General features: G+C 32.8%; 1 protein-coding gene across 1 annotated transcript in view; it reads left to right on the forward strand.

Moving 5' to 3' along the window:
- The window catches only part of PXDNL (peroxidasin like), a 559,370-nt gene that overhangs the window by 500,198 nt on the left and 41,998 nt on the right, over nt 1-17,174 (forward strand). The window contains exon 20 of the mRNA XM_051970215.1: nt 15,785-15,890. Within this exon, the coding sequence (XP_051826175.1) occupies nt 15,785-15,890 (106 nt within the window). The remainder of the gene's footprint in view (nt 1-15,784; nt 15,891-17,174) is intronic.

Genomic DNA, 17,174 nt, shown 5'->3' on the forward strand with positions numbered 1-17,174 from the left:
CTGCCTTCCAGAAGTTCATTCTAATAAGGGAGGCAACATGTAAATGACTAGGTATATATGATACATACCTACACATATCCCTATACAAACATACATATATCCATACATATACCATGGTAATTTTAGAGAAGATACTGTGTAGAGAGTGGGATCTGGAAGGAAGCCACAGAAATAAAGAAAAAGAGCACTTCAGAAATGGGGAACATGAATGAGGAGATACTTAAGTCAGAAATACCCTCCAAAAGCTATTGCAATGGGCCAGGTGTCAGGGCCAATGCCTGAGTAGAAAACAGTGGAAGTATGAAAAAAATCCCATGAATATAAAAAGATGGTAATTTTTGGATTGTAGGGTAAGTAAGAGTAAGAAGTTGAACATCACATCCAAATCATGATTTGGGGTCACTGATAAAAGAAAAATTGGAAAGAGGAGAGAGGAGAGAGTTTGGAGATGTGATGAATTCACTTTTGGACATTTTGAGTTTTCAGTATCTATAGAACATCCAACTAGGAATATCTAGTAGAGAGTTGGTGATGTGAAACTAGATTTCAAGATGTATAAGGGCTGGTTAAATAGATCTGAGGATAATCTGCAAGGAGAGGATAATGAGCCCATGGAATAGATGAGATTATTAAATGTTGTGACCTTTCTAGAGCCCCCACACTAGAGTACCAAAATCTATCATCTTAGTGGAAGAGTGAAGAAGGCAGGAGACCCACGAGGATGCTGTAAATATGGAGTCTATTTATTCCAAATTCTTTCACTCTTACATACCCTAATACCCTTATATAACCAGAGCAATACTGTGCATGTGCTAACTATATACTGCCCACTCAGGACCACATGAACAACTTGCTATTGTATGCAGATTGCCACTTAGTATCACTCTTTGCCACCTTGTATCACTCTGCTTCAATTACAACACAGGCTGTCACTGCCTCCTGACTCATCAGGAAACCTGAGATCCCTTAGGAGAGATGGGGAACCAAACCAGACATTGTTAGTAAGTTCCCTCTGGGCTGAAGGGTCTTATATCTCAACTAGAGTTCCCCCACTATCTGTGGCCCTCTAAAATTAAGTGAGATAGAATAGAAAAGGCCATATCTTTGGGTAATATTCATAGTGATTATATCCTAGAGGAATATCCAGCAAGGAAAGATGGATAACCATAGTAGGAAACCAAAACTGAGCGTGAAGAGGTTATTAAGAAAAAGAGGATGATCAATCATGTCAAAGGCTTCAGAGAGGTTAAACAGAATCAGTATTGAGGAAAGGGAATTAGATTTGGCAATTAATAAATAAATGCCTTATGTGATAAATGAAAACCCCCAAGAGACAGAGTTTCTGGGTAAGTTTATATCAGTGGTTTCTCTAGGTAATCAAAGATGCAAAAGGTGGCTCTAAATCACTTTAAATGCCATCTGATAGGTAATTTCCTTGACAAGTAAAACTGTGATGGTAAACATTTAACAAAGAAGTAATCTAAAAGTCTTTAGCTCCTTTTGCAAAGAAAGAGGCTTGATCTTGAAACTCAGCAGCTTCAATGCATCTGGGTAGAGGAAGACACTTCCTTTTGGAACTCTCTAGCTAGTTTTCTCCTACTTGATCTGGGTTGTTCTTAATTTGAATGGTGAGCATCAAGGATGGAGGGTTCCTTACCCAGGCAAAGCCTTGCCCAGATTGTACTCTGTTTATATTCTGAATAGAAATTAGATTTCCCAATTGGTGGAGTACTGCTCTAGCTACCTAAAGCATAGGATATGAACAATCTCACTCTTCCGTCATGCTGACCTTATTAGGAGCTGACCCTTAACAGATATAAAAGTAAAAAGAGTAGATTGCAAATCAGTAATTAGTTATTATAATTATTTAGTATTAATTTTTCTTATTGCTAAACTTTGGACTGAGCAGTTTCGATTGAATGATGAGATTGGAAGCCAGACTGCAGAGGGTTTAGAAAAAAGTGAGAGCAGAAAAATTATCGAGGCCTAATAATGACTTTCTTTCTTTCTTTCTTTCTTTCTTTCTTTTTTAATAATGACTTTCTTAATGAATTTATTCACAAAGATAGAGGAGAGATATAGGACAATAACTGATAAGGGCTAGTTGGATCACATAGGTTTGGATTTTTTTGGAGTGGAAGTTGAAGTTTATGAAAGGATATACATGACAATATTTGTAAAGATTAGAGAAGTAGCCAGTAGATAGAGAATAAAGTGAGAGGAGTGATGATGAAGAGAGGTTTATCTCCTGGAAAACACTATATCTGATGGGGTCAGTTGTGAATGTTGAGGCATTTGCCTTGGCAAAGGGAAGGGCCACCTCATTGTATTACACAGAGATGAAAAATATGATGGGAGGAGACATTTGTATAGTGTAAAATAAGGAAGAGGAAAGAAAAGAGAGCTTTCGGCAATTGACCTCAATATTTTTTGTTTGTAAGATATGAGAAGATTCTCAGCTGAGAGGAGGAGGGGTATAGTAAATCAGTTAGGAAGTTATAAAGGATCAGCCTCATTTCAGAGATGTTACAGGTAAAATTATATAACATAATTTTATAATGAACCCAACTTTTATGACTTTCTTTGATTCTATGGATGGGGAGAGAAAGAGGAAATTAAAATGAACAAACAAACAAAAATCTTTTTAATACATATATCTGTCTAGTGATTTTGTAGAGTCATGAAATATCACAATTAAGAATCAGCAATATAAGCAATGTTTGGTGTCAGTTACAATGTAGCATATTTCCAAATATGAATTTTTTTGCAAGAAATAATATAAAGGCTATTAATGAGAAAATTTATTATTAGAAAAGGAGGAAAGCTAATCATATAGCAAATGTGAAGAATAACAGATAGGCAACATTAAGACTGTATAAGACAGAAGCTACAAGGAAAGCCTCCAACATACATTTTCTATAAACTGGAACTGTTTTGGAGAATATAGACAAGAATGGTATGATAGTGATAGTTCTACTTGGGTTGAGATCAATATCAGTGGAAGAAATACCCCCATTACAATAGATCCCTAAAATTGTCTTTGAAATGCCAATTTTCTAGTAAAATCACCTTAAAATATACATGAATGAAACCCTAATTTAAGGAGCACTAAACTGTTTATATGGGAAATAATTAGAAATGTGTGAGACAAAGACCACCAACTTAAATAAATCAAGGAGATTCCTCAAGGTAAAAGCAGAAAGAAATTTTATTATGATCTTGTGCATCTTCCTCCCAACAAGCAGTCAGACAAGGATTATATATGGTTTTGGGGTAGCATTCCCTATAGGATGTTTGCCCTGATTAGTCAGGACAAATGACCTCACATTCTAAGTCATAAATGAAGAAAAACTTCTAACCCTACCACATCTTTAGGCTTACTAAATTACCTTATATAGAAATTTAATGCCACAGTAGCTCTAACTTAGTCTCCCAAAGAAAAGGGCTATATAATCCCATTCATTGTAAACTACATGATTTCTGAAGAAAGAAACTTGGGGCTGGGGCACAACCAACCTTCATTCAATTTTTAGAACACTGTTTCCATCTTATGAGATAGCTTTCACTTTGTTCAAAAGTAAAATCAGTCTAATTTTGTAATATTTATTGATCAAAAACAGCAACTGATTTTTAAAATTTATTTCTCCAATGAAGTTATTTTGAATGGAATTATATTGTTGGTATGAAGTAATGGTATTTTAATATCATCGCTAATATTAGCACCATTGCATATTATTATATATCACATATATTATATAATATTGTTATGTTATAGCTATATATTATAAATTATATTATTATTTATATTATTTATCATATAGTGAATAATATAATCAAATATGTCTTATATTATGAAAATATTTTATTATTCCATTTTGTGGATAAATAAAACATGTTTATGCTAGTTCCTTTGGATATTGTACTATAAATTGATGCTTTAATGAATCAAGTGCTTTGTGTACCTTAGTGTCCTCATACAGTCCAAAAGATCCTCATATTCTCCCAAAGATACCTTTTCCCCAATGATTCTGGTCAATTTTGTTCACTTCTTAATCTCAAACTAGAAAGTGACTTTCCATTTTGGACTAAAAAAGAACTGATTATTAATTTTGTGTGTGATTATTTTGGAAGTAGTGTGGCTAGACCTATGATTTTTTTTTAATGTAAAGAATTCTTGGTCAGGAAATTCTGCTGGGGGCATATTAGCAACTAGCCTTTTCTGTGATTTCAAGTTGATCATTTCCTTGGTTACCTAGAAGTAAAGTGATTCATCCAGGATCACAAAGTTAAATTGTCAGAGGAGAGACAAGTCCAGATTTAACTGAGATCATATCCCATAGTGCTGTGTTATCTCTATTCATTAAAACATAAACTATTGGTCTATAATTTAAATTCTAGTAGTTGATAGTTTAAAATATTTGGGATACTTTTTTTTGGACTGTCATTCATTTGGAAGAAATCTATACTTTCCTTTTCTGATCTTGCCTTTACTTACGTAGAAAAAGATAACAATGTTTAAGGGGTTAATTATTTTAACTCTCATCTTTCACTAAAAGAATCAAATTGAACTCCATAGATCTACATGACTAAGAATTAATATTATACTCAGATGAAATTCAGTTCTTTGTGGTACATTTTTATTAGCATGTTCTTTCATTAAAATATATTTCAAGTCATTATTTTCTAGATAAAGCTTTCATTAAAGCTGGGGGCATATTATTCAATCAACAAGATTTTTTGAAGATGCCCTCAGCTCCTGCCATCAACTTACATATGAATGGGGGAGATAGCAATACATACATGGATAAGCATATAAAGAATACAGAGAATAGATATAAAATAATCTTAGAAGTTAAGGAGGAATTCCTGGAAGGAAAGCCATACAGGTAGGAGAGGGAATTTTCTGAGTCTTAAAGGAAGTCTAAGAAGAGGAGAAAAGCATTATAGGCATAGGGGTACATGCAGCCAGTACAAAGACATGGAGATGAGAATTTGAATGTCATGTGGGACAATCAAATTGGCTACTATGGCTGAACTATAGCATTCATGGGAGGAGTCTAGAAGATAGTTACTCAATAAATATTTACTATGTACTTTGTTTTTATTAGGTTTTGTGCAAAGCACCAGGGATACAAAGAAAGGCAAAAACGTATCCCTATTGACTTGGTCACTGTATGATCTCTGTTTTCATTTTTATTTTGTTACAGCAATTCAGGAAGTCTATTAAAGTGTGAAGAGAGATATAAGTTGTCTTAATAGACATTCTTCATTGAAATCACAGACACAATAAAGAGTAGTGGTTCTTAACTTTTTTTTTTTTTAACTTAATGCGTCTGGACCCTTTTGTCAGTCTGGGAAAGCTTGGGGGCCTTTCTTGTAATATCAATTTTAGATACATATATTTTAAGATAAGATTATAAAATGCATCAATTATATTGAAGTTAGAAAAAATATTTTGTAAAATGTTCATGGATCTGAGATTAAGAATCTGTGTTAAAGTATTTCTGTAAATGTTTATTGCAAGTAGGACTAGGATTCTGAGAAGATGGAAAAGTAGGTCAGAAAATTTGGGGCTCTCCAAATTTCCTGCACAAACAAGAAAATATGGTGAGGAAATGACAAGGACAAGTATGTCATTACCCAAAACTATACATTTTCTTTAAAATAGTATAATTTTGTTATATGTACCATAGGTTTCTCATTATATATTTCTTGAATACACATGTAGCATATTTCTTTTCATTATATATATATATATATATGTGTGTGTGTGTGTGTGTATACACATATATATGCTTATGCATTTTTTTAATATAATGTAATTTGCAATGCACATATGTGAATGTACAACATCTCAAAAGTGGGGAAAAGTTTAACCTCAGGAAATATATTTTTTCCAATATTCTCCATACTTAATTCTGTGCAGTTTCCTAGAAAACATAACAAATTCCATTCAGGTTCTTCCTATCCCTATGGAAGTATGAGGCAAGGATAATATCTGGAAATGTCTACAGTTTTAAAAATTTTTGGCTATTATCACAATAAGAAAAAAATGTTCAAGAATACATTAAAATCTATTGGCCTATATTTCTACTTTATAAAAGTAGCTTGTGACATATTAGTAATAAAGAATTGAATCAGAGAAGTGGTAGAAAAATGTTGTTAAAATGATCATAATAGTAATCATAATAGATAGCATTTATAAAATTCTTTGAATTTTTCAAAGTGTTTACCAAAAAAATACCTCATGTAATCCTCACAATAACCTGGGGAGTATATATTCCATTTTTATATCATTTTTTTTTTTTACACAGGAGAATGAAACAGACAGAGGTTAAGTGATTTGCCCATTGTCACATAACTTTTAAGTGTCTGAGGCTGGATTTGAACACAGGTCTTATATACTCTCCATCAAACAACTAGCTGCCTAACTGTATTGTATGGTCATAAAAAGTAAGTCAGTTATACATAGACATACAGAGAAAACTAGATGAATAAGCTGTATGCTTAGGTAATGTCAATAGAACAAGAGAAAGTCCTCACCATGTAGATAGGAATCTTTCCTTGATGAGTTTTGCAATGGATTTTCTCTGTGACAGGATCAACTACCTTTGATAAACATATGTCTTTGTATTCTATGTACAGCTTGATATTGGAAGGTCATGAAGCAAGGTTATCTCAGTTGTTTCATATTTCAACTTATATGATCTTAACATTGGCATGGAAGACATTTTCTTGGAGGACAATATTTATTTAAGATGACATCTTACTCTACTTAATTCAGCTGTGTTTCTTAACAGAAATAGAAAGCACAACAAGATGCTATATTTTCATGTCAATTAACTGGGGTGACTATAAAGAGGTAGCTTGTTGAGGATTTATGTGAGAACATGTGGATAAGAATTCCACTGGTTGAGAAGGCAAAGAGGGATTTAAATTCCCATCATTGAAGAAAAGAGCCACATTGGTGAAAATATAGGTCCATTAAAATACTGAATAGGAAAAACTAAGCTCTCTGTGAAAACAAGGTGAAGTGAGTAGAATAAAAATTCTAGAAGGTCTAGCATGGAATATTGACAGTTCAAAAGTGTTTTTTCCAGAAAGCAAATGTTCAATAAATGTTTTAAAATAACTTGTGAATAGAGGAATTGTAGGATGAGAGGAAATAGCAAATGAAATGCTGACATTAGAAAAAGCAGCAGCATAACCAAATTTATCATGCTAAAATCAGAATTACTAAATTTGTTCAATAAACTATAGTCTTCACCTTTTTTCTTAGATTTTCTGATTTGGTTTGTCTTTTTTTTTTAATTTCACATTAAAATAACTTCACATTAAAAAAATTAATATAGATGATTCAGATTCCAAAATGTTCATCTATTTTGGCCACAATGTATTTGTTTTATAAATCTTTTCCTTCCCTCTCTCTTCTCTCTCTCTACAATAGGTTTTATAATGCATAACTTTTTCTTCCCCATAGTCATTTTTTATTTTATATATCTTCAGGATCAACTCTTTCTTGAAAATTAGACATTCTATATCCTTCTAGTTGGATATCCTATGATCCTAGAATTATCATCTTGGAAGAAAGAGCTATAGAAACAACAGTCCCTACAAGTTATATTGTTCTATTCCAAAATCATTCTCCTCATTATCTAATCAATGAAGGTTTTGCATGCCTTTGTAGGCAAACACATTTAATTCAATACTTTTCTTAAGTGTAGCCATTATTTCTTATTGCTTCTCCATTTGATTCTGTTAAAACTCCACAATCAGTACATCTGCTTAGCAAATCGTATACCAATTCATTTTTATCAGAAGTGAAAAATGACTCCTCATATATAATTTAGTCTATATACTAAAATAAAACAAGCCCCATGCTAAGCCTCTATGCCATTGAATTGGATAAATCGTGCTTCAAATAAAAAGAGTTTCTCAAACCAAAAACAGATGTGTATTTTCTTGTAGAATTTATGCAACCATCTGGTTTTATAATTTCCAGTTATATATTTCACATTAAGTTCTCTTTTTAAAGCTTCAAGTCATTTTAAATACAGTATATTTTACATCACATGTAAATATATTTATGTTTACTCATGACTTTTGTTCAAGTAAATTGTGCTTTTGTTTGTAGGCTAATGAAAGTTTAATTTCTTCCATAAATGACTAATCTTATTACCATAGTATTTCATGATATTGCTGCTGTTCTGTGTTTGACTTAGAGAATCTCTTTAAAATATTTTTGAAAAACTAAAATTATAAGAGCCCCAAGAAAACCTTAATATGACAGCAGTGAGGACCCAGTTGATGGAACAAAATATAAATTTGTAATTAAGCATGTCAGAATACTTGCATGGTTTTCTTCACCTTTAAATCTAGACCTGCTTTTGAACTAGTAACTAGATTGTTACTATATTTAACATTGTACCATAAGCACTTCCTTTTTCTCTTCTGTACTGCTATTACAAAATGCCTTTCCCCAAACCTTTTGGAAATCAAGCTGAAACTAAATATATAACATCAATAGAAAAGACTAACCTTGAAAATAGAATGCAAAATATAAAGCACCATCTGTGCTTAAAAGATGATAAAGTCAATACATCAAAATAATATTGATACAATTGAATTTAATTATAGAATAAAATATTTCTCTGGAGCTACTTCCATGTAAATTTCTTTTTTTCCTTTTTTTTATTATAGCTTTTTATTGACAGAACATATGCATAGGTAATTTTTCAACATTGTACCTTGCAATCACTTCTGTTGCAACTTTTCTCTGCCTTCCCTACACCCCCACCCCTAGATGGCAGGCAGTCTCATACATGTTAAACATATTAAAGTATATATTAAATACAATATATGTGTACATATTTGTACAGTTCTTTTGCTGCACAAGAAAAATCGGATTCAGAAAAGTAAAAATTACCTGGGAAGAAAAACAAAAATGCAAGTAGTCCACATTCATTTCCCAGTGTTCCTTTTCTGGATGTAGGTGGTTCTGTTCATCATTGATCAATTGGAACTGAATTGTATGTTCTCATTGCCGAAGATGTCCATTTCCATCAGAATTTATCCTCATATAGTATTGTTGTTGAAGGGTATAATAATCTCCTGGTTGGGCTCATTTCACTTAGCATCAGTTCATGTAGGTCTCTCCAAGCATCTCTGTATTCATCCTGCTGGTCATTTTTTACAGAACAATAATAGTCCATAACATTCATACACCACAATTTACCCAGCCATTTTCTAATTGATGAGCATCCATTCAATTTCCAGTTTCTAGCCACTACAAAAAGGGCTGCCACAAACGTTTTTGCACATACAGGTCCCTTTCCTTTCTTTAATATCTCTTTGGGATATAAGCCCAGTAGCAACACTGCTGGATCAAAGGGTATGCACAGTTTGATAACTTTTTGAGCATAGTTCCAAATTGCTTTCCAGAATGGTTGAATCCATTCACAACTCCACCAACAATGCATCAGTGTCCCAATTTTCCCATGTCCCCTCCAACATTTGTCATTATTTTTTCCTGTCATGTTAGCCAATCTGACAGGTATGTAGTGTTACCTCAGAGTTGTCTTAATTTGCATTTCTCTGATCAATAGTGATTTGGAACACCCTTTCATGTGAGTAGAAATAGTTTTAATTTCATCATCTGAAAATTATCTGCTCATATCCTTTGACCATTTATCAATTGGAGAATGGGTTGATTTCTTATAAATTAGAATCAATTCTCTATAAATTTTAGAAATGAGGCCTTTATCAGAACCCTTCACTGTAAAAATGTTTTCTCAGTTTATTATTTCCCTTCTAATCTTGTTTTCATTAATTTTGTTTATACAAAAGCTTTTTAGCTTGATATGATCAAAATTTTCTATTTTGTGATCAATAATGGTCTCTAGTCTTCTTGAATCACAAATTCCTTCCTCCTCCACAAGTCTGAGAGGTAAACTATCCTATGTTCTTCTAATTTATTTAGAATCTCATTCTTTATTCCTAAATCGTGAAACCATTTTGATCTTATTTTGATGTACGCTGTTAAGTGTGGGTCCATGCCTAGTTTCTGCCATACTAATTTCCATTTTTCCCAGCAGTTTCTATTGAATAGTGAATTCTTATCCCCAAAATTCAGATCTTTGGGTTTGTCAAACACTAGATTGCTATAGTTATTGACTATTTTATCCTGTGAACTTAACCTATTCCATTGATCAAGTAGTGTATTTCTTAGCCAATACCAAATGGTTTTGGTGACTGCTGCTTTGTAATATAGTTTTAGATCTGGTACAGCTAGGCTGCCTTCATTTGATTTTTTTTTTCATTTGTTTCCTTGAAATTTTTGACTTTTTGTTCTTCCATATAAATTTTATTTTTATTTTTTCTAGGTTATTAAAATAGTTTCTTGGGAGTTTGATTGATATAGCACTAAATAGATTAGTTTAGATAGTATTGTCATCTTTATTATATTCATTCAGCCTATCCAAGAGCACTTAATATTTTTCCAATTGTTTAGATCTGACTTTATTTGTGTGAAAAGTGTTTAGTAGTTCTTGACTTTCCTTTGGCAGATAGATTCCCAAATATTTTATACTATTGACAATTATTTTAAATAGAATTTCTCTTTATTTCTCTTGATCTTGGATTTTGTTGGTGATGTATAAAAATTCTGAGGATTGATGTGGATTTATTTTGAATCCTGCAACTTTACTAAAATTGTGGATGATTTCTAATAGTTATCATGCCTCAGAGAATCCAGTGATTCCTGAGAAGGCTTTTTAGGAAAATCTCTGGGGTACTTTAAATATACCATCATATCATTTGCAAAGAGTGATAATTTGGTTTCCTCATTACCTATTCTAATTCCTTTAATCTCTTTCTCCTTTTATTGCCGAAGAAAGCATTTTTAATACAATATTGAATAGTACTGGTGATAGTGGACAACCTTGTTTCACTCTTGATCTTATTGGGAATAGTTCGTTTATCCCCATTACATAAGATGCTTACTTAGGTTTTAAATTGATGCTCCTGACAATTTTAAGGAAAAGTCCATTTACTCCTATACTCTCTAGTGTTTTTTAAAAGGAAAGGATGTTGGATTTTATCAAATGCTTTTTCTGCATCTATTGAAATGATCATATGGTTTTTATTAATTTGGTTATTGATATAGTCAATTATGCTAATAATTTTCCTAATATTGAAGCAGCCCTACATTCCTGGTATAAATCCTACTTGGTCATGTTATATTATCCTGGGGATGATTTTCTATAATCTTTTTGCTAATATTTTCTTTCAGATTTTTGCATCAATATTAATTAGGGAGATTGGTCTATAATTTTCTTTCTCTGTTTTCAACCTACTTAGTTTAGGTATCAGTACCATGTCTGTGTCATAAAAGGAATTTGGTAGGACCCCTTCAATCCCTATTTTTTCAAATAGTTTATATAGCATTGGAGTTAATTGTTCTTTAAATGTTTGGTAAAATTCACATGTAAATCCACTGGTCCTGGGGAATTTTTCTTAGGAAACTGATTAATAGCTTGTTCTATTTCTTTTTCTAAAATAGGACTGTTTAACCAATTTACTTCTTCCTTGGTTAATCTGGGCAACCTATATTTTTGAAGGTATTCATCCATTTCATTTAAATTATCAAATTTATTGGTATGAAGTTGGGCAAAGTAACTCCTAATTATTGCTCAAATTTCCTCTTCATTAGTGGCTAGTTTTCCCTTTTCATTTTTAAGACTAACAATTTGATTTTCCTCTTTTCTTTTTCTAATCAAATTTACCAACGGTTTATCTATTATGTTGATTTTTTCATAGAAACAACTCTTAGTTTTATTTATTAATTCAATAGTCTTTTTACTTTCAATTTTATTAATCTCTCTTTTTATTTTTAGAATTTCAAATTTAGTGTTTGACTGGGGGTTTTTAATTTGCTTTTTTTTCTAGCTTTTTCAGTTGCAAGCTCAATTCATTTACCTTCTCTTTCTCCATTTTATGCAAATAGGCCTCTAGAGATATAAAATTTCCCCTTATTACCACTTTGGCTGCATTCCACACATTTTGGAATGATATCTTATTATTGCCATTTTCTTGGGTGAAATTATTAATTATGTCTATGATTTGCTGTTTCACCCAAACATTCTTTAGTATGAGATTATTTACTTTTCAATTATTTTTTGGTCTATTTTCCTCTAGCTTTTTATTGAATGTAATTTTCACTGAATCATTATCTGAAAAGGATGCATTTACTCTTTCTGCCTTTCTACATTTGAATTTGAGGTCTTTATGTGCTAATATATGATCAGTTTTTGTAAAGGTTCCATGAACTGCCAAAAAGAAAGTGTACTCCTTTCTGTCTTCATTTAGTTTTCTCTAGAGATCTATCATATCTAATTTTTCTAGTATTCTATTTACCTCTTTAACTTCTTTCTTATTTTGTGGTTTGATTTATATAATTCTGAGAGTGTAAGGTTGAGAACTATTATAGTTTTGATGTCTATTTCTTCTTGCAGCTCTCTTAATATCTCTTTCAAGAATTTCGATGCTATATCACTTGGTGCATATATGTTTAATTTTGATGTTGCTTCATTATCTATGCTACCCTGTAGCAAGATTTAGTGTCCTTCTTTATCTCTTTTAATTAGATCAATTTTAGCTTTTGCTTGATGTGAGATCAGGATGGCTACCCCTTCTTTTGTGACTTCACCTGAAGCATAGTAGAGTCTGCTCCAGGTTTTTACCTCTACTCTGTATGTATCTCCCTGCTTCAAGTGTGTTTTCTGTAAACAACATATTGTAGGATTTTGGCTTTTAATCCAGTCTGCTAACCACTTCCTCTTTATTGGGGGAGTTTACCCCATTCACATTTAAGGTTAAATTTACTAATTCTGTATTTCCTGCCATCTTGTTAACCTCAGCTAACGCTTTTCTCCTTTCCTTCCTCCTTACCCCTCTCATCAATATTAATTGTGTGAGCACCACTTGTGTCATGCAGCCCTCCCTTTTTAGGATCCCTCCCCCCACCTTAGAGTCCCTCCTCTTTTCTTACCCCTTTTCCTCACAATTTCTGCATTCCTTTCTGCTTAGCTTACTCCTTCTCTTTTTACTTTACCCCTCCCACTTTTCAATGAGGTGGGAGAATTTTGTAAATAGAATATGTCTAATATTTTTCTCTTTAAGCCAATTCTGATGAGAATAAGATACATACTATGTTTATCCCCCTCCTTTCTTTCCCCCAGATATAATAGGTTTCCTTTGCCTCTTTGTGAGATGTAGTACCTCCACTCTTCTCTTTTTATGATACAATTTCCTTTCTTTTTTATAACAGTAAAACCAAATTATATATGTGTTCTTTATGTATGCTCATAAAAGAAATATAGTTCACAGGATTTCTTTTTACCTTTTCATGTTTCTCTTCAGTCCTATATTTGGAGATGAAACTTTTTTTAGTTCCTGTTTTTTCATCAGAAATAGATGGAATTCACCTATTTCATTGAATGGTCATCTTCTTCTCTTGAAAAAAATGCTCATTTTGGCTGGGTAAGTTATTCTTGGCTGTATACCAAGTTTCTTAGCCTGGAATATCAGATTCCAGGTCCTTTGATCCTTTAATGTGGATGCTGCTGGATCCTGATAATCCTTATTGTGGCTCCTATGTATTTGATTTTTTTTTTCTAGCTGCTTATAATATTTTTATCTTGGTCTAATGGTTTTGGAATTTAGCCACAATATTTCTTGGAGTTTTGATTATGAGATCTCTTTCAGTGGGTGATCGATGAATTATTTCAGTGTCTATTTTGCCCTCTATTTCTATAATATCTAGGCCCTTCTCTTTGATAATTTCTTGAAAAAATAACCTCTAAGCTCTTTTTTTCATCATAATTTTCAGGAAGTCCAATAATCCTCAGATTATCTCTCCTAGATCTATTTTCTAGGTTGTTGTTTTCTCAAGTAAATATTTAACTTTTTTTCAATTTTTTTCATTTTTTTGGTTTTGCTTGACTGATTCTTGGTGTCTCCTCAAGTCACTCATTTTCATTTGTTCAATTCTGATTTTTAATGAATTATTTTCTTCATTTGCTTTTTAAATTTCTTTTTGTAATTGTGCAGTTGAGTTTTTAAATGAGTTGTTTTGTTTTATGGAATTTTTTCCATTTCATCAATTTTATTTTTAGAGAGTTATTTTCTTTTTCCAATTCACTAATTCTGTTTTTCAGGAAGTTGATTTATTTATCTATTCTATCTTTTAATGAGTGGGATGACTTATTCAGACTCTCTTGCCAAGCTTCCCTTTCCTTTCCCCATTTTTCTTCTAGCTTTCTTTTAAGAGCCTTTTTAATTTCTTCTATGAGAGCCTTGTGTGGTGGGGACCAGATCATATCCCTCTTTGGGGTTTCAGCTACAGACAATCTGTTTTTAGTCTCCTCGGGGTTTGAAGTCTGCTATCTATCAGTATAGAAGCTATTAATAGTTAGAGCCTACTTTAACTTTTTACTCATTTTGACAAAAAAGAACCAAAAATTCAATCATATTCTGCTGTTGGGGCAGTATGATATTACCATGCTTCCTCTACATATAACAGGAAGTAGCAACGAAGCAGCAGTGGGACAGCAATGGCTGTGCTGCATCTGCATAGCAGTTGCACTCTGAGAGCATGCTGAGTCAGTCTTGGTGTTGGGTGGGTATGGCCAGGTCTGAGTGAGTCTAGTATGTATAATCTTTACCCTCTGTGTTTATAGCTTCTCTGATGATCTACTGCTTGCTGCTAGAGCAAAGTAGCTCACACTGTGGTAAAGTTCTCCTGCAAATTTTCCGCTGATTGAGACTATCTCCCACTCCCCTCAGGTCTGCTCAGTGTGAGCTGCCTTCTGTGTTCTCACTGCCAACTTGCCTAACACTGTACCTAGTCTAATCGTCCCTCCCACAAGCCAAAGCAGACCTTTTCTGGTGAATTTTGAGGATATCTTCTGTTGGCAATGTGTTGTACTCTCAATATTCGTGGGTTTTTTCAGTCAAGCACTAAATTCTGAGGACTTTCATAAAAGAAGTAGTCTGAGGGCAAGGAACAGCTTAGATAGACGAGTGTGTCCTCTCCACCATCTTTGCTTTGCCCTTCCCATGTAAGTTTCAAAAATATTAAATTATCATTCCAGAAGCAAAATCTGATTACTTACAGTTCATTTATCATCTTAAAACAAAACAAAACAAAACAAAAATGAACAAAAACTTTTTAGATCAGAACTTAACAATGAATTGTCAGATTCTTACTGTTTTTTTGGGGGTAGAAGAATAGATTTTTTTTTTAGACAAATTTTTTTCTAATAACAAATTTTTCTCAATTGGACAATTAAAATCTATTTTCATAATTTTAAAAATTAAAGTGTTACATATACAGACAATTTCCAGTCCACAGAAAAACAAAATGAACTCATTAAGGATTGTCAGGAAAAGAGAAAAAAATCTCTTGAGGTATGGATGTAAATTAAAGTACTTTTTCTTTGTATCTGAAAGAAAGCTGTCTGGGATCAGATTTGAGTTGGCACAATACAAGGCAAATATTTGACACTGTTAATTTGTGCATGGAAAAGATTTCCTGTGCTTTGCTATGTATTGACATTAGGGAACATGGATTGTATAAATTTCCCCTTTCTGTCTAACAAGATCTCTATTTCACCCAAAGAAATCTCTATTTTACACAAAAAAAGAACATTTGAGCATTTATTTGGTCAGTGTGCTTAGTTATTAGTTGTTCTATGACATTAATATAGACTCTTCTTTTTCACAGACTGTGGAACAAGAGGACAATTCACACAAGAATTTAGAAGAAAACGCTCACTTCGCTATAGCTATCCAGAAGAGAAGAATGAAGTCCTAACTGATGTGAATAATAGGTATATATATATAAGGACCTAATTTTTATAGATTTTCTTTCACTTTGAGAACTGGGTATTCATTTTAAGACAAATGAAATTTAAGATATACTCAGTCTTCATGGCATATGTCAACCTATTTTATGCTCATTTACTATTTTACACAGAAAAGTTCTTTCTGGAAAGAGAAATTCCTCTTTATGTACCTGAAATATGGTTATTCAGCTTCTCCTTGAAGAACTTAAGTGAAGGAGAAAACCATAGTTTCCAAAACAGCCCTTTTTATTTTGGGAGAAGCATCATTTTGTGGGAAAAATTTTCTTATGGACTACTAACCTTAAATCTCCTACCCAGTACTCCCAGTGAAAGTAAAGAAAATTTGTCTAATCTTTCTAGAGAGGTCATATATTGTCACTATTTCCTTTCCATTTACCTTGTTTCCCAATATCAAAATTTGATTTTGTTTATGTTATGACTTTCAGTCCCTTCACTTCCAATTCTCTTCTACATTATCACTTTTATAGTAGCCATAGTCCCTTCTGTTACTCCTCTTAACTCTTTTATCTCTTTACATTCCCCTTCTCTTGAGACATTTGCCCCTTTATCAAATCACCTATTATGCCCTGCCAAGCCTTAGACCACTTCCACTATCTGCTGCCTTTGTTCTTATGTTAGTGTATAAAAATGGAGAAAATCATATAACTGTTCTGACATGGTCCACTACAAAATTATTATTTTTTTTTATTTTCAACTGTGCCCTCACTGCTGTGAGGTAGTTTTTAAATTTTTTAATCTATCACTATTTCTCTTTCCCACACCTTATTATCCCATTCACCACATCAGTTCTTGCTAAATCTTTTCTTTTTTTTTAATATTTTTCATATATTTTCCTTTTTAATAGCCTTTTTTTCTATAAAAGATGAGAGGATTTTCTCTCTGAAAGGAAGAGCAAAAGTCCTTAGTCTTTATTCTTGGTCTTCAGAGGCAGAATTGAATTGGATGGAAGCAGAATCTCCACCACCTCCTTCTTCCTCATCTACTGCCAAAGTGATTCTGGCTAGTCTTACTCCACCCCCTAGTCCCGCCTATAATCCTTTGTATACACCAATCATTGAGCCAGCACAGGATAATGGGAAGGGCCATTTCCCAAGCATATACCCATAGAGTATTGTCCAATCGGTAGTTAGCCTTAAGTGCTCTGCTGTCCTGACCTCAATGCATTGACTCGAGAGTTCCAAGCCCATTACATTTCTTTTGTTTTAGAATACAGGTAGTCATGCCATCCCTGACTTCTCAGGGAGGTGA

The sequence above is a fragment of the Antechinus flavipes genome, chromosome 1 (genome assembly GCF_016432865.1).
Source record: "Antechinus flavipes isolate AdamAnt ecotype Samford, QLD, Australia chromosome 1, AdamAnt_v2, whole genome shotgun sequence".
In the NCBI taxonomy this organism is placed as follows: Eukaryota; Metazoa; Chordata; class Mammalia; order Dasyuromorphia; family Dasyuridae; genus Antechinus; species Antechinus flavipes.